Source organism: Cucurbita pepo, chromosome 9 (genome assembly GCF_057944985.1).
Source record: "Cucurbita pepo subsp. pepo isolate OVF chromosome 9, ASM5794498v1, whole genome shotgun sequence".
NCBI classification, from domain to species: Eukaryota; Viridiplantae; Streptophyta; class Magnoliopsida; order Cucurbitales; family Cucurbitaceae; genus Cucurbita; species Cucurbita pepo.
Window position 1 is genome coordinate 1,248,152 of NC_141806.1, and position 23,644 is coordinate 1,271,795.

The 23,644-nt window shown below is 35.3% G+C and overlaps 3 protein-coding genes across 5 annotated transcripts; all 3 read left to right on the forward strand.

Moving 5' to 3' along the window:
- The first annotated feature begins 452 nt into the window (after positions 1–452).
- LOC111801398 (uncharacterized) lies at positions 453–2,916 on the forward strand. Its single transcript, XM_023685382.2, has 5 exons — positions 453–874; positions 1,370–1,434; positions 1,506–1,681; positions 2,117–2,225; positions 2,351–2,916. The coding sequence occupies exons 1-5, from the start codon at positions 604–606 to the stop codon at positions 2,648–2,650; spliced, it is 921 nt and encodes a 306-aa protein (XP_023541150.2). The 5' UTR covers positions 453–603; the 3' UTR covers positions 2,651–2,916.
- Positions 2,917–9,008: 6,092 nt separating this feature from the next.
- LOC111802333 (putative 6-phosphogluconolactonase 1) lies at positions 9,009–12,947 on the forward strand. 3 transcript variants are annotated; one of them, XM_023686658.2, is made up of 4 exons: positions 9,009–9,319; positions 10,096–10,284; positions 10,361–10,496; positions 12,333–12,947. In XM_023686658.2, exons 2-4 carry the CDS (start codon positions 10,115–10,117, stop codon positions 12,828–12,830), a joined length of 804 nt encoding a protein of 267 aa, XP_023542426.2. In that variant the 5' UTR covers positions 9,009–9,319; positions 10,096–10,114; the 3' UTR covers positions 12,831–12,947. The 3 variants fall into 3 exon arrangements, with proteins under 3 accessions (XP_023542426.2, XP_023542425.2, XP_023542427.2); XM_023686657.2 differs by lacking the exon at positions 9,009–9,319 and adding an exon at positions 9,366–9,509; XM_023686659.2 differs by lacking the exon at positions 9,009–9,319 and adding an exon at positions 9,373–9,503.
- Positions 12,948–19,471: 6,524 nt separating this feature from the next.
- CRC (Plant-specific transcription factor YABBY family protein) lies at positions 19,472–21,670 on the forward strand. Its single transcript, XM_023687062.2, has 7 exons — positions 19,472–19,701; positions 20,016–20,144; positions 20,230–20,335; positions 21,002–21,050; positions 21,143–21,218; positions 21,298–21,354; positions 21,428–21,670. Exons 1-7 carry the CDS (start codon positions 19,609–19,611, stop codon positions 21,431–21,433), a joined length of 516 nt encoding a protein of 171 aa, XP_023542830.2. The 5' UTR covers positions 19,472–19,608; the 3' UTR covers positions 21,434–21,670.
- The last annotated feature ends 1,974 nt before the right edge of the window (positions 21,671–23,644 follow it).

Consider the following 23,644-nt stretch of genomic DNA (forward strand, 5'->3'; position numbering starts at 1 on the left):
TGACATTTTTTTAATAATAAAAAATTACATTTTTTTTTAGTTCAAAACCATAGGCCTCTTACAAAATTAATATTGTGTATAGTAATTTATTAGGTATTTTAATATTATATATATATATATATATATATATATATATATATATATATATATATATATATATGATTTTAGTTATTGTATTTTAGATATCATTCAATTTTAATATTTGTATTTTTAAATATCTAAATTTATTAATTTATTAATTTTACTTTCTCAATTTAAAATTGGTCTATATACTTTATAGTTGAATTTTCTGAGACAAAATTAGTTTTTTTTTTTTTTTTTTTTTTTTGGTAAATTTTAAAATGAAAATTATTGTTATTAAATTATTATTATTTTTTAAAAAAATTAACTTATGAACCAATTTTAAAATTAAATGCAAAGAAAATGGTGATTTTTAATTAAGAAAAAAAAAAAAAAAAAGTTAGATGGGTCGTGGACGACATTCCGGGGAGTTAAAGGGTTTAGGAGAATCGTGCCGCAACCGCTAAAACCCGCGAAAGCCGAACCCTTCATAGCAGCGCTTCGAACTCCAAGCTTCCGTCAATCAACCGACGAGGCAAAACGATGAGTGGTAACAGGATTGCTCGTACTTTGCTTCATCGATCTCGAAGGGCCGCCGCTTTCTCTTCATTTTCCTCCGCCGGAAGGCCGTCTTCTGTAGTCTTTTGCGCAGATGCAAGGTCTTCTCAAAGTTCTTGCTCCTCTTCCTCCTGTCATGTTCATTTCCGTCGCGAGCACGCATTCGCGTTTTCTCCTTCACCAACCGTACGCTCATTCAATACCAATTCCTCTAAAGAGTTTGAAGATGAAGTGAAAGAGCAAAATCCACTTCAATGTATGGATGTATTTTCTTATTAGTTTCCTCTTATTTTGAGATTTCAGTCGAGATTTCCGTTTGGAATACGATTTATTAATTGCTCTGCTTGGTTGACTGGTTAGTGATTTGGCAGCTTTATGTTCCATTTAACTTTTTGTGCTGCAGATGTTGTTTGCTGTTAGTGGATTATCTGCTTTATAGTTAGATATTATCCAAGGACTAGTTGATTTCGATGTTTATAACTGATATCGTTGTAGTGTATTCCTTTTAATTTTTAATCGTAAAACTGCGATGATGTACTATAGATTTGATGCGGAAGGTTCTATTCACTTCAGTTTACAAAGGTTTCCTCATTCAAATGTTAATATCGTGTTCATTTCTTGCTGTACATTTGTCGGGGTATTTTTTTACTCTTGTAGACAAAAATGGCTATTGAAATTTATAATTAAAGATTTGCTTAAGCCATGCCTAAAGTTTGAGGCCTTAATCTTGGAAATCTCTTAATTTTTGTAGACGGGAGGGATGAAGGGGAAGAAACTACGGATGGATGGGAAGAAGACGATGATCTGGAGCCTGAGGTATTTCTATCTGTTGAACTGAGCTTTTGTTTCACTATTATTATAGATGATGCTAATTATTGATAACATAGCTTGGTGATGGAGGGGGTGGTGGTGGTGTTGTTTTGCAAGGCGTTCCATGGGGTGAACGCGTTCTTGCTCTTGCTCACGAGGTCTTGCTGCAATTTGGCGATGACATAAAACTCTATTCTTTTAAGACTACTCTACGTGGATATATTTATGTCAGATTAGACAAGCTCTCAAACGAGTAATATTCTACTTTCTGTCCGTCCATATTTTCCTGCATAAGAGGTGTACTTTTACCTTCTGGGTATCGGGGAATTTGATTTGTAATCACATCTAAAGCCCACTTTTCATGTGGAAGAAATCAGCGGTGAACTCAAACCCTTTCTAATAGAATCAAGAGAAAAAGAACAAAAAAAGAGTAAATACCTCAAACTCAATTGTCTCTGAACTTTCAAATTTGATTTAGTACCCTTATTTTTCGTTGATATGAATTTTTCCATCTCTGTTTGTTTTTGTCCCTTACTAGATAATGGTGAAATTTTCTAGTCTTGCTTGCTGGAAATCTGTTTAACCTTGAAAATAAACTGGGGTGGGCATTCAGTCAGTTTGGATTACATAATGGCCTTAACTTGGATTTATAAATTTACAATTTGTTAAATTTTGATCTCTTCTTTAGATATGGGTGTCCCAGCTTGGAGGAACTTGAAAGTTATAGCCAAGAGTACAAGAAAAGATTAGATGAAACTGGGGCACTTGGAAATATTCCGGATGATTTAGCTCTTGAGGTAACAACTAATTAGGTTTTATCATTCATCCCTACTCCTGTAGAAAAATGATTGCTTAGTGCACATTTTGTCTGCATACACCAGAAAAACATCAACACCTTAACAAGCATTCCTCTGCTGTGAAGGTATCATCTCCAGGTGCAGAGAGATTACTCAAGGTCCCTGATGATCTGTTTAGATTTAAAGCCATGCCAATGCGAGTGTGCTATATAGAAGACGGAGAATCAAGAGGCACTGAGAATGATGGAGTTTTTATGATGGATCATGTGGATTTGGAATCTGAGAGCTGTGTCTGGAAATTAGCAAATGTAAAGGAAAATCGAGATCCTTTGAGTAAAGGCAGACCTTTGACTCGTAAGCAGAAAGATTGGAGGTTAAAGTTACCCTTTGGAAATCATAAGAAGGTATTCCTTTATCTTGAATGATGAAAATTAGCACCTCAAGGTCCTCAAGAAAGGACGGGTCTTCTGTGTGCAATTCATGAGGTTAGTGTTAGTTTTGCGTGGCATTATTTCTTTTTGAGGTCTTGGAGCTTTTGCCACTTGTACACTTTCTTTCTGTATGGAAAATTTGTTTCAGCAGGAGCATTATGTATTCATAGGATATTCTCCTTTTGGAATTGATATCTTTGTTAAGGATTTGATATACTGGGTTTCTCGGCTTTTCTTTACAAGGTTGAGTTTTTTTTGTCCTTGATCTTATTCATTTTCATGGACGAGTGATGTTTTCTATTAGATATATATTCTTTTACATTCATTCGGTTCCCCCTCCCTAGCATCGCACTTCTACCATAATCTTCTAACACTAACTTTTAAGCTTAGGCTTCTCTTTTGGTGTTGCCTTTCTCTCTTCTACTCTCTATTGGTTAAAGTTCTATAAATCAAAGGTACTGTCTTTTTCACCCTTTCCCCATTCTTAATGCAATCATTTTGCTTTTTTCATTTTATTCTGTGATAATCTTATTATCTGAGTTGCATGCGCTTTAGTTGTTGTGAAAAAGCCTTGAAGACTTATCCCATATGACAATTATCTGGTCAAGATATCCTTGCATAGTACATCCAGCAGGATTTAAGTTTTCCAATAAAAATAAATTGCATATATGTAGCCGTGTTTTACATGTTATTATACAAAGAGAGTAGAATTCCCGAAGTTAGATGGTCATGGAAAAAGTTGGTTGCATTTGGTTTGTTGATGCTAAAACCTTGAAAAGTGTCTGACGTCACCCTTCATGGACTGACGAAAGCAATGTACCATATATATATATATTTTCAGGGAACTTGTTATCGATTTAATTCTTTTATAAGAATGTTTAAGAAAATCTATTTTATTCATCTTCATGAGAATGAAATTGTTTATTTCATATTCCAATTTAGATTGATATTTTTTTGAACTATCACAATTGTATGCAAAGAAATATAACAACGAGAAAAATACTATTCCTAGAATCCTTCAAGAATAATACTTTGTTGTAAGATACCAGAGTTTTCGCTTATTTTCTCTTGTGATTATTTCTATTGGTTCTATTAAATAAATATGTAGGTTTTGCTTCTTTTTTGACCCGATAATTTCTTATCAACTTGTGTGTAACCAAGTTCTTGATCGTTTGTACTAGAATCACATTCATACATGCATATTACATAGTAGGAACCATAAGAGCTGACGTTCTTTTGAAGGAAATCCATCTAAGCCACAGTATCTTATCATCCATCACGTTGGAGGGCCAGTTACCAAATTTCAAATCTCAAAATACGTGGTCCATATTCTATGTCACACTCATAGAACGAGGAGTTATTTTCTTCTCTTGGAGGAGGATGCTAAGGAGGGACACGGCAATAATTGAGGTAGCTGTTTAATGACGGTTTTTTTTTCTTGTCAGGTTGTGATTATAGATGCTAGAAGTAATTTGTAGACGAATGAAACTTAGCTACTGAATGGTTTAGCTGCTTTTGGCTGGTGAAATATCCACCAAACAGTGCTGTGATTCTGCTCTATTTTTCTTCCTTCTTTCTCTTTCAGCCCTCGTCTCCGTCAGCAGCAAAGTTTTTTGTGGGTGTTAGCTGTTAGCCTCCAACTTCTCTTTCTAATTGTTTTTAGTCCAAGTTTATCTTTGTTCTGACACAACCTCAACTCTTTTGTTTGTTTATAGCTAACTACCACATATTAATAAAGCTTTTACAGTGCCTTATTTTTCAATATTTGATAATTATGAGGAAATAACGTGGCATCATATTATTGTTCACAGGTTTATCCACATTGATATTTCCTTTATAAATTTAAAATTTCTGCATTTTTATATGAGATAACAGGGTACAATCCAAAGGAGCTGTCCATGTTGCCATGTTGGGCAGGCCCCCTATGGATAAGTGGACCACTGAATGGTTTTATTATTTCTTAGACAGAAATTAATGGTGCATCATGTGCTATGGATATATCTTTTCTCACTAATTGACAAAAGCTGAATTAGGTCATCCAATTCCAACCCCATTCCAACCCCATTCAGCTTGAGGATTGTATTTTTTCTGGTTTCTGCATGAACAGGTCTCTTTCATGAATACCTACTTCTGCACATTTTGCACCTCTCTTGAATAAAAAGTTGCCTGACGTCAGAAGAAAACAACTTGAGAAATTTTAGAGCGATGTGGCTTATTCTTAGCATGTTTTCTTACAATTGCAGGACCAAGCTTTTGATAATGAAATATCGAGCAAAATGTGGATGCTCTTTTGAGGTAAAAATATTTCCTCAATTTCATCTCTATCCATCCATTTCACTTGTTTTATGAAACATTGTTTGGCCATGCAACTTTATATCGTTCTTACACATCACTGTTAAATTTTAAAATTTAAAAGAGTAAACTATTTCGGTTTCTCTTTTTCACGTTTGTTTCTCTATCCTAAGTGTAAAAAAAATGTAATGATGATATGTATGTACAACCAAATATTATTCTTATTTGGATCATGAGTGAACTGACTTCTTTTGGGGAAGTAGGAAAAAGGAAAAGGAAAAGGAAAAGGAAAAATCATGTGAATATTGGTAAAGGTTTTGTGTTGTTTGTGTTATGATGCCTTTTTGGTGGAAATGATTTGTTTGTCAAATCGCTGAGAAACAATGAAAAGGGATATAGAAAGTAGAAAGAGAGGTGGATGAATGTAGCTCTCATAAATGCTTTATCTCAATCAATCTCACGTTTTCCTTCCGTGTGGCAGTGGGATTCTTGTCTGACACCTCGCTCGTCTTTATTCACTCAAATGCCTCCAAATCACTTTCCTCTTCTGCCGTTTAGCTCCTCTCATGGAACTTCAGAGCTTTTGGGGTAAGTAAACTTCTAACTTTTCAACCCATTTACTGCAAAATGTTGAAGGAAAATAGGTAACAGATCAAAACAGATTTTCTTTTCAGGTGAATTCTGCTGCTGGATTAACACAATTTTAACAAACAAGGTTAGTATTCACAATTTTAACTCAAAAAAGATAAAAATTAACCAGATTCAAAAACTCTCTAAATAAGATATTAATTATTATTTTAAAAGTTGATTTGATCTGAAAGTTAGAATTAACAATAGATTAAGAGGAGCAGTATTAGTTTGAAAATTAGAATTAACAATAGATTAAGAGGAGCAGTATTAGTTTGAAAGTTAGAATTAACAATAGATGGTAGATGGGTCTGAGCAAATAGAACTCAATTTGAAGAAGCAAACATGGAAATTATTGTGATTGAAATAATTTAAATTTTATAAAATTGTCAAAAGGTTGAAGCAAATATTGGTGAGTAGCGTAGGTTGTGGACATTTAGATAAGTTTACACACACTTGTGAGATGAAAGATTCGTTTTTGGCTATGGTTTGGGGATATATTTTCCAAACTAAATAAATTCTAAATGTGAATGCGCTTCCGCCGTTGTTTTCTTTAATATATTGTTGTTTTAATGTTATCTACTTCAATACGTTTTCCCTTTTTTTAAATAGTTTATTGAAATAAGTTATAATTATTTATTTCTATTAGTTCTATATTTATAAAGGCTGATTCTAATTAATTTTAAAAAATATATGATATATATGATATATATATATATATATATATATATATATATAATTTTCGTACAAAAATATGTAAAATTTTGACTCCAATTTAGGGGTTAACTGAGTAAAAGGGAGGATTTTTAAGCCGTTGCTAATTCAAACCATCCACCATGTCAAGGCAACAACTATGGCTAATGGTTGAAAGGTAATTCTCCATCTAAATTTTATTTTTCTTTTACCCTTAAGGTACTTTGAAAGTCTTTTCTAATTAATTTAATTTGTTAATTTTTATTCTAAGTTATCTTATATCTTTGCATAGAGATGCGGATGGGTAAACGACATGGAAGGATTCCTCATCTTTACTTTTTTGTGTAAAATTTTTTATTTATTTTTTTAGGTGTGAAATGTAATCTTGTCTCTGATTTCATTTAGTTAAACAGACAGAAATTTTTCTCCACTCCTTTTTAAGTTTTTATCTTTCTCAATTTCGTGAGTTAAATCATTAATAAAAAATTAGCAACTATTATGGCCTTGGATAACGTGAGATTTACAATTAAATTACTGTAAAAAGGATTTACAATTAAATTACTGTAAAAAGGATTTACAATTAAATTACTTTAAAAAGAGAACGGCAAAAAAAAAAAAAAAAGATTTACAATTAAATTACTTTAAAAAGAGAACGGCAAAAAAAAAAAAAAAAAAAAGATTTACAATTAAATTACTTTAAAAAGAAAACGGCAAAAAAAACAAAAAAATCGTCTATAATTGAGTTTATAGAAACAACCACGATTAACTTAGCTAATTAATTAATAATGTCAACATCTGATGCTTCAAAGCTACAAGCAACAAACTAAAAAAAAAAAAAAAAAATCTACAAAAATAATTGGCAAGATGATGCTGAGAGAGAGAGAGAGAGAATTCTATATATATATATTTTAAATTATGAAATCAATATTATATGCATAAAAAGGAATCTGTCTGCCATGCCACCCAAATTCAAAGCTTTGTTGTGCAGTTGGGAAGCAGTAGGCTTAGCTCCCTATGTTCAGAAATTCAAGGCTTTGAGTCAGCAAACCCCACAAGCCTTTATATTTTACTGCACATTGCCATAACTATTTTGGAATTTATGTCACCTTAAAATTCTGGTTTTAAATTTTATTTTTCTCCTTTAATATATGTGTTTATAATTTTAGATTTTGATCGTACATTTTCTAAGCAGCAAGCAGTATTTAAGCTTTAATTTGCATTCATTTCTCAAGCTGTTTAAAATGTTGGGATAGGAACATTTCTATGCCATCCTCATTCATTGTATAATTAAATATTGACGAAGTATTATGGCTTATTAATAATAAGAACACAAGCGTGTTACTTACTCCTAACACTCTAATTCAATACTAAGGAGCCAATTCAAATGGATAATGATGGCTTAACATGAAAGTTTACTTAATGTAAGGTGTGTATTACACTCTCTTGTTTGTAATATATTTTTAAAAGGAAACAAAAATACAATTGGGAGAATGTGTGTAAGATTCCACGTAGGTTGGAGAGGAGAATGAAACATTCCTAGCAAGAGTGTGCAAACCTCTACTTAACAAATGCGTTTTAAAAACCTTGAAGGAAAACTCGAAAGGAAAAACTAAAAAAGACAATATCTGCTAGCGGTAGGGTCGAACCGTTACAATATGAACCTCGAGAAAGGGAGAGATAAGGCAGAGGGAACTTAAAAAAACAAAAAAAAAAAAAATATTATGGGTTGATGAGTCTAATCTGATACTAAGTTCAAAGGTGGTTCCTTTTTGTTGTCTTAAAGGGGTTCTCCTCTCCCCCAAAGAAAGGGTTAAAAATCTGGGAGCTCCTAGCAATTTTGAAGGTGAGTATTGATAATGCTAAAGATTCCTCATACTATGTGGGGTTTCAGTTTTCAAATAGTTGGGTAAACAGACTACCCTTCTTCTCTCCCTCACTGTTCTTTGATTTTGACAGCAACAGATTCCAATTTCAATCTCGATATCTTTTATCATTCCCCTCCTCCCTTCTTTTATTTTATATTTTTCTTTTTTTGGTGGTGGAGGTGGGAGAAACTCAAAGAAAATGATGGGTGACATGATTTCTTCAATGCCAACACTCTGAAAGGTGACATAAAGTTTGGCATATACAACCAAGGAATAACTTCAAATATTGAAATGGCATAAACACTTGAAAAAAAAAAAAATATATATATATATATAAGGACAGATTTAGGAAAAACGAAGAACAATAGAGAACATCTAAGTGTAGCAGAACTCTGTTGCAAAACTGCATTTAGCTTGTTGTGTCTCATGATCATGGAAATTTGATGGCATCTCAATGGTATTATCTTCATGATTGTTCTTAGAATATCTCTCATTCGGGTGTGTTTGTGAGGATAATTTCTGTATAGTGTTATCTTCTCATCTTCCTAAGGAATATTTTTGATAAAGAAGGCAATATATGAGACAGAGTGATCAGCCTGCGTGGGGGAGGGGCAATCAGAAAGCACTTTGAAGGGGTTTGGGTGTAAAAGGGAAATATTAAAGCAAAGGAAAAGAGAAATCCAGGACATACATGGACAAGGCAGATGGAGTTGAAAGAAAAACAAAGCACAGAATAAATCCCACTGTTAAGTACATGTAGAGTTAAAATATTCTGCCATTGTTGGCACTGTTGCAAGACAGATCCACCATTGGTACATTTGTCAGCATTGTATTTGTCCAGATGTTTGGCTAACTTGCATTCAAAGACTCCTCTCCTCTCTCCAAGCATAGGACAGACAAATAGTTTCCAAAATAATTTTGGGTAATCAGAGATTTCTTCTCTGGCAATCAAAAATCCATTTTTTGATTTCTTAACACAGCCACTCCCCATCTCTCCCTCTCTTTCTCAATGTTTTTGCAGTTGATTTAGGAGGATAAGGGGATTTTCTCTCTATTTGTTGAGAGAAAGTGGATGAGTTTTCTATCTGTTACAGAGAGAGAGTGAAAGAGAAAGAGAAAGAAAGTTGGTGTTGCGTTGCGTGGGTGTTTGCATCACGATCATTGGATGCACGTGGAAGCCTAGAAAGTAAAAATTCTTCCATTTCAACTTTTTGTGAGGCTTTTCCTTTCATTATGATCGGTAAATTAACATGGATTGCAGAGTATTCTCACATTACCTTACTATTATATATTAATTTCGAGCCGATGCTCATCTTCCACCTTCGGCAGTTTCTTCTTCCTTCTCTGCAGCCCCCTCCATTTTTCTTCTCGTCTGTGTGAGCAAATTTCTCTACCTCTTATTTTCCCCTGTTTTTGGTTTGACTCTCCTATTCGCTGCAGTTCCCTCAATCTTGAACATCAACCAACTCTTTTTTTTTTTTTTTCCAACAATCTGTGTTTCTTCATGTTTTTTTCTGTAATGAGGTTGTTTGTTTTGGTGTTTTAGGATCTGGGTATGGGTTTGTTTTCAAATATTCCATCTGCTTCATAAGCATCGACCCGAATCGAGGGTTTCTGTTATCGATCCTTGGCCGATGCCCAAGAAATGAAATTACAGTTTAGTTGTCAATTAAAGCTTCGTGCATGTTGCTGTTCATGTTATAGTGTCACTTGGTTTGTGAATGTTTCTTGATCCGTCTGTCTTAAATTTCCATATTTAATACAGTCATTGCGAGCTGTAGATTCTTCTACTGCATGCGATCCAGTTTTTGCAATGTCCCATATTTTAGTTCAATGCCTATTAGCTGTAAGTGGGGGGAAGCTCTTCATTGATCTTCGCTGCGGAATTTTCAAAGGATGGTGTAAAATTTAGTGTTCAGGGCTTGTTTCCTTCTGACCAGAACTTGTTACTTTCTTGACCAGGCTTGTTACTTTCTGAATTATGGCTGTATGTGGGGATGATAAAGATAGAGTGCTGAGGATCCATGAAAGTTTGGAGGAACTTAGTACTGATTTAGCTGATTATATTGCTGAATTATCAGAGGCATCGGTGAAAGAACGTGGGGTGTTTTCTATTGCGTTATCTGGTGGTTCTGTCATTAACTTGATGGGGTATGGATGATTTTGTTTCCTTCTCTAGTTTGTAATTTTGGTTTCTTCCTATAATTTTTGGTCCATGGATAAACAGAAAGCTCTGTGAAGCTCCTTACAATAAGACTGTCGACTGGGCCAAGTGGTATATATTTTGGGCTGATGAACGTGTTGTTGCAAAAAGCCATGCCGACAGCAATTATAAGCTTGCAAAGGACAACCTTCTTTCCAAGGTTTGTACAAATCACATGGGTGCCTTATCTTATGGCATTTGTTTCTAATGTTGTCATTTTTCTCCTTAGGGAGGGTGGGGGTGAACATTTTTCTCTCTTCTGAAAGCCCGACTCACAAATGAAGTGTGTCCAGGTTGAGGTTTATTTCAATCTATTTCAATTTCAGGGAAGAGGTTACACTCAGGAATCGAATTGTTTGGCCATTTGATGGCTATTTGGTTTTTTGTTCTCATCCTCTAGGAAGAATTTGATTTCTTAGCCAAGTTCCAAACAAAAAAAAAAAAAAAAAAAAAAAGTTTCTAAAAGCTACTTTCTTCTAGTCCAAAACTAAAAACTAGTTGGTGGAGGTTGTGTTTGTAAGCTAATTTTTAAAAACCAAATTGTTATCTAATTGGTCTTATCAATTAGATAACTTATCATATGGGAAAATAGGGGAATTTAATGTTTTAGTCTCCTCAATGGGATCAAGGAAGCTCTATTTCATTAATACTTCAATGTGGCATGCTGAAATTTGCAAATGCACTTGGTGATTTGGAAGCTTAGAGGAACTGAAACTACTAAGCAATCATTCCTTAGCTTTTTTCCCCTGAATGTTATGTCTGCTAAATTCTGGAAGCTCTTAATGGGTTTAACAGAGGAAGTAATCATATCTTCCAATGCCTGGCCTATTTTGAAGTTTCCACTTAAAGACCAACAAGGAACTAAGCTGCTCTTATATATATATATATATATATATATAGATCTGTTCTATATCGTTCTGGAATCATTGCTTTTTCCTTGAAGTTATAAAATACTTTCATTCAGCTCAATGTAGAGTACCTTCCTATCTCAACTTCTTTGTTGTCATTTGGTTACTTTCTAGTAACAAAATGGTCTTACTTTTTTCTTTTTCTTTGAGTTCAACTATATTTGGAGGTAGGAATTCAAACCTTTGACCTCACGGACAAGGATTCGGTGTAGTTTTCACTATATATCACCTAACTTGTTCATTATGACAGGATTTCTTGGTATTCGGCTCAAAATTGCACTTTTGTTAAACTACCACTGAATTTTTGAGGTTTACAGTGTTAATTTTTAACTCTCTTATACATGCCATCTCAAATTGTAGTTAACAAAGCCTAATATCTGCTGTATAATAAGGAGGAAATGGTCCCCTAACATAGCTCACTGATTAACAAAGCCTAATATACACTATCTAATTTCCACCAAAAGGTTTGATATTGGCCATATATTATTGAACCAAAATAGGGAAGAAATGACCTTGAAAATCCATCCTTGTACCATGTCCTGTTACTAAATATCTTAACTTTTGAGTGAATTTGTGCTGAAACCTCTTGCAAAAATACTTGAAAGCATAATGATGTCTTGAACTCTAGTCTAATAAAGAAAAAGCACCAAGCCAAGCATTTTGTTTTTGTTTTTTTACACAAGATCTCGATCATATTCGGTTAGGATGTTTCTATAAGACAGAAATGCAAAGCAACTCGGCGTAAAAGCTTTTGCATGATTTCATTCTTCATACTTCATTTTCTCATGTCATATAGACTGCTATTGTTATTGTCATATGCTTGTGAGGATTTGTTAGTTTTATGGTAGAACTTTGTAACCTTACCCTATGGCCGTCTTCCAATCAACACTCTACTAGTCGGCACAGATGAATACAATTCTATTCCAAAGTGGCTAAGCTTTGTGTTTATTTCAACCAGTCTCATATCTTTCTTTTAGTCAGCAATTGCAGTCAACAATTCTACAACATGGTTATATTGAACTTTGATCCTCACCATTTGAATCAATCTACCTATATAGCTTAGTGATCTGTTCTATTTGCATCACCAGGTGCCAATTATTCCCAGCCATGTACACTCGATCAATGATTCTGTGTCGGCGGAGGAAGCTGCTGATGAGTACAAGTTCGTCATTCGACAGTTAGTTAAATCCCGCATCGTAAGCGTGTCTGATGTGAGTGACAGTCCTAAGTTTGACCTCATTCTTCTTGGAATGGGTTCTGATGGCCATGTTGCCTCATTATTCCCTGGTCACTCAGTGCTCGAAGAGAAAGATGAATGGGTTACCTTCATTACCAATTCTCCAAAACCTCCTCCAGAGAGGATCACCTTCACATTGCCTGTGATCAACTCTGCATCCAATGTAGCCATTGTTGTGACAGGTGAAAACAAAGCAGAGACCGTACATTTGGCCATTGACAACGTAGGACCCGACTGCCCACTCCTACCTGCGAGGCTGGTACAGCCAAAGAAAGGAAAGTTGGCATGGTTTTTGGATAAATATGCCGCTTGGAAACTTGACAATTACCAATTGCATGAGCAGGCTTAAGCTGTTCGGGTGGAAGTGTATCTCTGTATGTAGTTGATGGATTCAGCAGTTGTGGATCTTGTTTCTTTATTTCGATCCCACATCTTATTTCACCTTCTTCCCTTTTGTTTTGGGTCACATTCTCCATTTTGACTTTTCTTCATTTCTTTGCCGGGGTGATGAGGGAAGCGTAATCCTCCTTTCATTTTGTAAGCTGAGCTAAATAAGCTAAGCTCTCTATGAAAAGCAGATGGTTTTGTAAGAATGTTACTGCTATGTACATGTTGAAGCTGCCAGAAGCAAAAATGCATCATTCCAAATTTCTAAAAAGCAGCCTTCACAGATTTATATCCTCAGAAAATTGGGCATTTCAAAATGTAATCAACGTCTTCCATCACTGTCCAGGTGGTGATTGTTTTGAATAGTGGATTCGATATGCTACAGATTAAAGGATGCAATACTGGAATAATGATTTTAAAAATTTCAATCCAATGTTCTTCGTTCTCTCAATAGAAAAATGTCAGACGTGTTTGTTTCTTTTTAAAGTCAAGTGGATAAGCTTAGGTGACGCATTGGCCCATGGTGATAAGACCTCTGGTAGTTAGTTATTTGATGTTGTGGCTGATTTCTTGGATCTTACAGATAAATAGAGCTGATGTCTACCTCCAAAAAGCATAAGAATTAGAGAACTGTCCAAACTTGTCTAAATTTTTTACAAAACACACACGAAAGAATCAAATTGACAAAGTTATTTTAAACTTTTGACCTCTTGATTGAAGGTATATGTGTTAATCAATCAAACTATATTTGAGTTAGTTCAAAGTTGTCTTAGCTCAAAATTGTAATTTAAGGCTTTAAAACACTTAAATATGAAATTTTTATTATTCAATGAGTTGGTTCTGATCGTGGACAAGAGCAAGTGGTACGCGAAGAGGATGGCTAAGGCAAAAAGCTGAACTGGCAGCAATTATAAGCTTTGCCAGGCATACACTTCTGTTCGAGGCTTGTACATTAGTGTACCTTGTATTTTTTGAAACATGTGATGACTTTTCTAGCTTCTCCATTGTTTGTTCTTTTACTCAATGTTACATGTTGGAGGGGGCAAAGCTGTTTTTTTTGTAAAGAATAGTTTGAGGCATTTACTTGGCCTACGAAACGAAAAGCCAAATCCAGTTTTGGATTATATTTTCCTTGTGAAAGAGAAGATTCCTCCATTTTTTCCCTTGGTTTAAATTCTGTTCCCTCCTTATTCCAATCTAAATAAATCTAATATGCGACAGCATGACATGGCTCGATCGCCTAAGGGATATATGGCTGAAACAAAATCTCTCAGTGAACAGGTGTTCAATTAGCTATAGATCTAATTGTATTTGGTAATTGAACTACCATTTAAACTATTTATGTCATGTCTTATTTTCTTCGATTTTCATTTAATAGGTTTTATTGGTAGTTGAATTATTGTTATGTTTGAATTATCTTTTTGGCCTATTTAAAAGCAGGTAATATTCAAGTTTAAAAATTATGGTGAAATACAAAAATGTTGTGTTTTCTTGAAACCTTATGGGTGTTATGTTTTTTCAAACCTTGCTTTAGGTTTGAAGTAAAACTGATTTATTGGATTAGTCTTGATCAAACTAATTTTGGAGTGAGTCGTCTTGGGATCTAAGAGTGACCATCGTAAATTCCAAGTTCGATTTAAGAGTTATTCATCCTAAGTTATCTTTATTTGTGAAATTTTATAAGGGTCCTAGAAAGATCTTTAGCTTTGCAAAATCCAGCATGATTGAAGCTTTTCTCACATGCTTGATTTACCTTCCAAAATCTTGGATGGTAATTGACAAGTAGAGTTAGGTTCAAAGTTCCCAATAAATTTATCTGATAGTCATCAATTAGTCACCAGTTATCTGAAACATCAGAATCTGATTTGGATGAGTAGAAAGAAAGAAAAAAAGAAAGAAAGAAAGAAAGAAAAAAAAAAAAAAAAAAAAAAAAAAAAAAAAAAAAAAAAAAAAAAAAGAAAAAGTCCCCAGCCAACGGAGCTCATAAGAAATTGCACCAAGAAAAATTAATTACAGAATAGTGACCAAAACTAAGCTACAAATGTTGGCAAGGCCCACAATTCCACCTTTTTCCTTTCCTCTATCTTGTATTGGGGATCTAACCAAAGCTCCCTAGCAAATCCTTAACTCCATTGAACAAGAAATTTCCGCCATGTTTTCTAACCCCGTGCCCATAGATAAGTGCTTGATATTATCCTCAGTAGCATTAGCAAACCCAGTTCATACAACTCTTTCCAGAGAGGGTGTTCAGACAGAAAAGACTAAAAGGGCATGCACAATTGACCTTGATTCTCCACTTTCACAACAATGAACATACAATCTTGGATTAAGCATCATATTGGCTCACCTTTGAATTACATATCCTGTGTCATCTCCTCCAAAGAATAGGGTCCATCTTGCATCCAATAACTCGAGGTGTTTTTTTTCCTTTTTTTGTCTGGTTTCTTATGAACTGGATACTTTGAATTCCAAATATGGCTAGTAATAATCTATCTTCCAAGACGTATAATGATTCTTATGCCATCTGAGGCATTAATTTCACCATAAAATATATTGCTCGTTCACAAAGATCTCAATGTTCATTTCATGGAATCATTGAATGTTTCTCATAAAGCTAGTTCTTAATCCAATTGATCATATGCGCTTCAGTACATTTGACATGAATCATAATGAATTAGCTTGGTGGCTGAAGAGGCAAACTGTAAAGCTAGATACCATAACAGGTCAAAAAAGTTGTATGATTGTCATCTACCTAGGATATGAAGTATCCAAATGTTTGTACACTACGGCGATTGTCCTTTGATATTTGTTGCAGTGCACATAAGTTGACACCAACATTTCATGATTATCCAACCAAAATTATATTTGTCGTGACGAAGACCAACTTCACCTCACAACACACTTCAATAATATAGGCCAATACCTTCGTACTTTCAAGATTAGCTCATAAACTAATCACAACCTTAGCAAACTACTGCCTTGATGTTAACAAAATCTAACCAGATAGTTACTTCTGCATACTTATAATATGTTAAATAGAGAAGTGAAGGAATAAAATTGTTCAAAAAGTGTTACTGTGATAGTTGTAACTTTAAATGGCATCAGGACATCCCTTCCGACTCTAACTTGAATCTCAATTATTGCGTGTTCTCAAGCAGATTTCTATGGTTATATCGATCACATCGGGAAAAGAAATTGCCATTCAAAATGGCCAGGCGACCGTGTCAGAGAGTAAAAACAGAGTTCCAAACAGAACAAATTCACGCAACCAATATGCATCACATACAGTATAATTGAAGATAGAACAACAAATTAAAAACATGCAGCGATTAGATCTCTCATAGGGAAGAGAAACACAAGAACAAACCACCGTAATACATTAAATCTATCATCGTAACTAAATCGAAAGATGCAGGGTAAAAGAAAATCAAACTCTAAAGCGTCTCCGCTGCTTTCTCATCGATCGACATGGAGAGGAGAGACAAGAACGCGATGCTGCGATTGAAATCAGCGGTTCGAATAGGGCTTTGGCTCATTAGAATCTTTAGCAAAGACATAGACGGATCGATCATGAAGGGTGAGAATTTTAATTGTAGATCCTTTATATATGGATTCATATTTCCCCCCTCATTTCTCCACATTGAGCGCGTTTTTGGAAAAGGGAAGGAAAAATAAAACTTAATTGATAAAATAATTAAATAAAAAAACCTAGTCACCCACGTGACAGGCGAAAATACTTGTGCTGCTATGTCTCTTTGTTGCGACTTGAATTTGATTTCAACGGTTTGGGATTCGTCCCCGTCTCAACTCTCTTTCTTTCTCATACTCATATGTCTCCCTCCACCTTTATTAATTGGTATGATGCCCTTGATTCATAGAAAGACGTTCGGGAGCTGGGAGGACATATCGTGAGGGAACTGCGTATGTTCATGGTTGGTTTTGTCGAAACTCTTAAATCTGCTTTCGTTAAAGAAAATATGGGAGTTCTTGGTTTGGCCAATGTCGATCCGTGTGGCAATGCAGACTTGACTCAGGATGAGGATTCTGCTTTTCATATTGCTACTATGAGCCGAAAGAGCTGATAAACTGTCTCACTAAATAAAAGATAAAAGTCACATATCATAATTGATACATGCATGGACGATTGTCAAATGTATAGTCTAAATTGATAAACTTAAGAAAATTTATTACAACTCGACCAAAGTTTTGGTTTTTAGGGACACAAATTAATTTACTTTTAAAAGTTTTGAGATGATATGTCATCAATACAGAACGAAAATCTTCTCATTAGAAAAGAATGGGCCCTCCTAAAAAAAAATCCATCGGGAAGAATGCTGGAAGACATGGGAAAAGAACACTTTACTTTAGGCCGTGCTCCTTTCCAGTTTCGAGTGTCCTTTTAGATAGTTATAACGACCAAGAAGCACAAAATGTACCTTGTGGGGGGAGAGGGAGGAACGCAAACCACTTCTCGATATGAAATCAACGACTTCAAAGACAAATGTCGAGAGAAACAGTTAGATTTCTATATTACGTCACGAAGAGAGATCAAGATTTCCTGACGTATAGTACAGGTACGGGATGAAAAAGACAGAGAATAGAGATTTCAAATAGACTATAACAAACAAAATACACTAGTTTAAGATTAATACAAAGATTTAACGGTTGCAATTACGTTTCTCTCATGTATACTAAACCATTCTCAAACGAGTTGTAACGAACATAAAATTAGGGTTTAACCAATACAAACTCCAAAAGGCTCGATATCAATTTTTACCCTAAAAACGATTAGAAACGATATTACACGTCGAACCCAAAAGTCGTCCCAACATCCCATAGCAACCAATGTCAAATCAAAAGATTCCCAATATGGGTACAAAAGTTGAGGTGACAATAGATTTAGTGTGGGTTTTGTCCAAAAACGTTAAAAAACACAACCAAGAAGAGCCTTCACGAAGTGGGATGATAAACGGAATCTCGTGGGGCAAACCAAACACACAGGCATCAGGCCGCATCAGGCAGCAGCCAAGGCCAAGGGCAGCGCCAAGGCCAATGCCAATGCCAATGCCAATGCCAAGGGCAGCGCCAAGGCCAATGCCAATGCCAATGCCAAGGCCAAGTACATTTATACAAGCATAGAAAGGTGGTGATATGAAGCAGAGGAATGGGATGGGTGCCAAGTTAGGCAAGCAGGAATGGACGTTTCATTAAATGCAATGCCTCTCGCTCTCCCGGCTGCCTAGAAGTGGCTTGAGACGATGTTGACAAGTGCTTTTAGCCCTTTTCTTTTTCAAGTTTCCTTCTTTAGCATTGCACCCACAAAAGGAGCCATTGCACCACAGACCCACTTATTCTCTTCACCATCTTTTCACTTCATTCAACTTCTTCTTCATCCTTTGGTCCCACTCCATTTCTTTTCATATATCTCTTCTATTTTCACATCTATTGCTATATCTTTTAAAACATGATATGTCGATCAAAACCGTCCTTTTTTAACTTTTCATTTCTTCAAATATAATTGTGTAGATATAGCTTAGTGAACCTTAATTGTAAATTAGCACGAGACCCGGTTCATGAATTCTACCGTTATTATCAGTGAATACCCGTTCTCCTCTCTTTGAAACAAGGGACGGTTTGAGGAGTCAAAAGCCTCGACGTACACGAGAGAGGGGAGGAAGTCTTCTTAAGTCATTAGATTAGGCTTTCGTACAGAACACTTTCCCTTTCAAGCACAAAAACTGAAAACTTAAGCACGGGACTAAGTCATCACTAAACCTGAAAACTTAAGTTAGGTATATGAATTATACCGATATTACTTGAAATTATGTTGAAGCTTCCACGTATCTATTCCCCCCCTGGAAATCCTTAGAATTATCACGGTTCAGCTTTCAATTTGCCTATGACCATCCAATGAAACGTGAATACTCGTTCTCCTCTCCTTGAAACAAGAGACGGTTGGAGTACTCAAAAGCCTCAACGTCCATGAGAGTGAGGAGGAAGTCTTCTTGAGTCATCGGATTAGGTTTCCGTACGAACCACCGTCCATTTCAAGCACCAGAACCCGCTCATACTTTACACGAGTTTAAGCACAGGACTATAAGTCATCACTAAACCTAAAACTTAAGTTTAGTATATGAACTATAACGATATTACTTGAAATTATGTTGCTTCCACATATTACTTTTTCCCTCGGAAATTCTTAAAATTGTCACTGTTTAGCTTTCAATTTGCTTATGACCATCTAATGAAATATGAATACCCGTTCTCCTCTCAGGGACGGTTCTAGGAGTCGAAAGCCTCAACGTAAGTCATGAGATTAAGCTTCCATATAGAACACCATCTCTTTCAAACACGAGAACCCGCTCGTACTTTACACGAGCTCAAACACGGGACACTAAGTGATCACTAAACCTAAAAACTTAAAAAGGGTTAGGTAAATTGAATGATTTTATGAAAAAAGGGTCTTGTTTTTTTCTTGTTGGTTGTGAATTTTTGTTTAGGGTTTGTCTGGTGGAGGTGATGGGTCTGCAAAAGTGCAGTGCAGGTACGATGCTGAGTATGGTAACACTAGATTTGCTTTTTGACTCCATTCCAACATTTCTCCTTTATTCGCCTTCTTCTTAATCATTTCAAAAACCCTAACCCTAACAACACTCTGCCCCACTCTCTCAAACCCTTCCTCCCCCAATTTTCCTCTTCACCTTCTTCTTCTTCCCTTCCCTTTCAGACAACAACACTTAATGAGCTCCGAAGACAAATCTTCCATGGATTTGGTCCAACCTTCTGACCATCTCTGCTATGTCAAATGCAACTTTTGCAACACTGTTCTTGCGGTAAAACCCTCTTGATTTTACTGAATTCTACGTCCAAAATTATTACTCTCCTATTTTTTTGTTCATGAAACGACAGTTCATATGATTCCTTTGATACCCTTTTGATCATAATTGATTGTAATGGTAAAAACAAGGTTGATTTGTGAACTAAGAATAGTAAATTTCTTTCTGTCCTTAACTTCTCCGAGTTGACAGCTAAAATTCACGTTTAGATTGTTTTGTGTTGGGAATTTAACGTTGAATTTGGGTAAATTTGTTCGGATTCTTTGACGTTTTTTTTTTTTTTTTTCTTTGTTTTTTGTTGGATTTGGTAGGTTGGAATTCCATGCAGACGTTTGTTGGATACAGTGACAGTGAAATGTGGTCATTGTAGTAATCTCTCCTTTTTGAGCACAAGACCTCCTTTACAAGGCCAATGTATTGATCATCCTCTCAGTTTTCAGGTGAATTTTGTAATAATTACCGTGACAGTGAATTCATAAGGTTTTTTTTTTCAATGGCTAAAAGATTATTTTTTCAAACAAGCAGTCTCAGGTTGGCTTCTCCAATGATATCCGAAAGGGGGCATCGACATCGTCGTCGTCGTCGTCGTCAATGGCTAATGAGTCCCCTTCTGCAAATTTTGTTGTGAAACGTATGTTTGCACTGTTCTATTACGATAGAGAATTAATGTGAGATCCCACGTCGGTTGTAGAGGGAAACAAAATATTTCTTATATTAAGAAGGTAGAAATCTCTCCGTAGTAGTAGACGCTTTTTAAAATCTTGAGAGGAAGTCAGGAAGGGAAAACCTAAAGAGGACAATATCTGCTAGCAGTGAACTTGGGCCATTACGAATGGTATCAGAGTCAGACACTGGGCAGTGTGCTAGCGAGGACGTTTGGCTCTAAGGGGATGGATTGTGAGGTCCCATATCAGTTGGAGAGGGGAACGAAGCATTTTTTGTATGGGTGTGGAAACCTCTCTCTGGTAGACGCGTTTCAAAGCCTCAAGGGAAAGTACAAAGATGACAATATATGCTAGCGGTGGGCTTAAGTTATTACAAACGATATCAGAGTTAGACACCGGGCGGTGTGCTAGCAAGAACGTTGGGCCTCCAAGGGGGGTGGATTATGAGATCCTACGTCGGTTGGAGAGAGGAACGAATCATTCCTTACATGGGTGTGGAAATCTCTTCCTAATCCCTAATAGACGTGTTTTAAAACCTTGAGGGGAAGCACAAAAACGACAATATCTACTAGCGATGAGTTTAGACTGTTAAAATTAAATTTAACGTACCTCTGATTTGCATGTTTTTGCAGCCCCTGAGAAGAAACACAGGCTGCCATCTGCATACAATCGTTTCATGAAGTAAGAAAAGTTATTTAATTAATCAAAAAAGTCAGAAATTTTACCACTTTTTTTTACAAAAAAATTGAAACTTTACCATATGGGTTTGTTAGAGAGGAGATTCAACGAATCAAAGCTGCCAACCCAGAAATCCCACATCGAGAAGCATTCAGTGCAGCAGCCAAGAACGTAATCAAACCCTTTTTTTTGTTGCATGTTTCTTACATTTGAATCATATTAACTGCTTGAATTAATGTTGTCACGACAGTGGGCTCGATACATTCCAAATTCAGCTGATGGGTCGGCTTCTGGGACTCACGACAATGTAAGAAAACGTTGTTAACTTAACTGTTTTAGCTGTCTGAGACTTATGGTTCTTAGGGTTGTCGATTTTGCAGGAATGAAAAGGGTTTAGGGCAAATCAAGTGGATGTCTAGGGTTTCATAAAGTTTAAGATTGGCCATGTTTGTGTCTCGATGTCTTCTCCAATTTCATGTCTTGCTTGGTGTTGTTTTCTTTTTTTTTTTTTTTTTTTTTTTTTTTTTCATTAATGAACTTTGTTGGCTGTGGATTAACAGCTATAAGAGTTGTAATTTCTAATATCATGATCAATGCTAATATTTTCGATCGGACTTCGAGAATTTTTTTCGTGTTGAATATGTGGAGAGTGACGATTCGAATATCTAGCTTTTTAGTTGAAGGTGTACGCCTAAATCAATTGAGTTATGCTCGTGTTGTTGACAATGAGACATGTATGAATTGATAGTATAAAACCTATATTGCATTTGTCGAGGTAAGGCAAGTCCATAGGTTCACGACCATCCACGATCGTTTGTGTCCATGTTTCTCGAAGAGGTAAGAAATACCTCTTGAAGCTCGAATGTTGAGTTGAGGGGGCATTTGATTATTGAGAGAGGAAAGATCTCATGTGCAACCCTAACCCTCGAACTCGTTTGACACCACTGTATGCTTATTATAAGTATCGAAGAGTGTTGGACAGAACACTACATCAATGTAAGAACTCGAGTAGGACAAATTAGATAGAGAGCGATATCTCGAACTAGATCACAATAGAAACAATCATGCTTGGCCAAATTCTACCTCATTTGAAAGAGACATGGAATGTGGATCCCACGTCGATGGGAAAGGAGAACGAAACATTCCTTATAAAAGTGTTGAAATCTCTTCATAATAGACACGTTTTATAACTTTGAGACTAACAACGATAATCAATGGGCCAAAACGGACTCTGCTAGCAATAGGCTTGAATTGTTATAAATGGTATCAGAGCAAGAGGCGGAGCGTGTGCGAGCGAGGACAGCTGTTACATGGAACTAAACCTCGGTTGGAGAGAGTTGGGCTGTTTATAAAATTGGGCTTTACCTGAAGCCCAATAATATGAGCCGTTGGATATTCATATAATAAACAAAAATAAAAAAAACGATCCCAATTGGAAGGGGTTGGCAATGAAACGACACTCCCAATCCACGTGGCTGCGACTCCCAACCCATAACGACAATGAAATTGATGTCGGCGGACTTTTGGACTTTTCAGGTTCACCAAACGGCGCCGTTTAATTGTTCATGTTAGTAGGTTTTACTAATTCAACGCCAAAACTCCTAAAATTTTTAATTTTATATTTGTTATATGATAGTTTCATGATATATTAAATTTTTTAAAAATTCAGATATTTAATTGAAATTTTTTTATAAGATATTAAAATTTGTAAATTTTAAAAAATATTAAATAAATAAATGACTTTATTAGCCATTTATTTTATAAAACTCAAAAATTAAATACGATTCAATAAAAAAATAATAATGAAATGAAATATTAAAAAAAATAATAATTAATATAAACAATATTTAAAGATAAAGTGCTATGATCAATAGGATACAACTTTGCTCCAACATCATCATTTAACCTTTGAAAGAACCCTTAAATTCCATTTGTCAACCAGACAGTTTATCTCTTTGGATCTCTCTTCTTCATAAAACGACAACGTTTGCCCCCCAACCTTATCAGTTCCCCACTTTGTTTTTTTTTCCCCAATAATTAAATAATGTGGATTAAAAAAAAACATTATTATATAGTCAAATAAAAACATTTTATTGGATTAAGATCACAATAATCATGATTAATGAACACTGATTTTCATTAACTAAACAAAAAGTGCCTTTTAGTTTCAATAACATAATCCAATTTAAGGTTTCTAGAGATTAATCATTTCATTAATGTGTTCCGGAGAAATTTCATCCCAATAATTAGAAAAAAGAGATTTTTAAAAGAATTAGACGAGATGAAATTATTTTACCTCTTTATAAGTAAAAATACAGGCATTTGTGGGTTTAATGCGAAAATTATGAATATTTGTGAACCGTGTCGACACCATTTAAAAATGAGTAGTTCAGATTGATCCAGGTATTTGGGACCTTATAAAGATCGTATTGATTCTTATCGAATAGAGATAGGATTAACTGAGGCTATTGAAACAGGTACAGGTAAATTAAACGGTATTCCCGTAGCAATTGGGATTATGAATTTTAAGTTTATGGGGTAGTATGGGATTTGTAGTAGGCGAGAAAATCACCCGTTTGATCGAGTATGTTACTAAT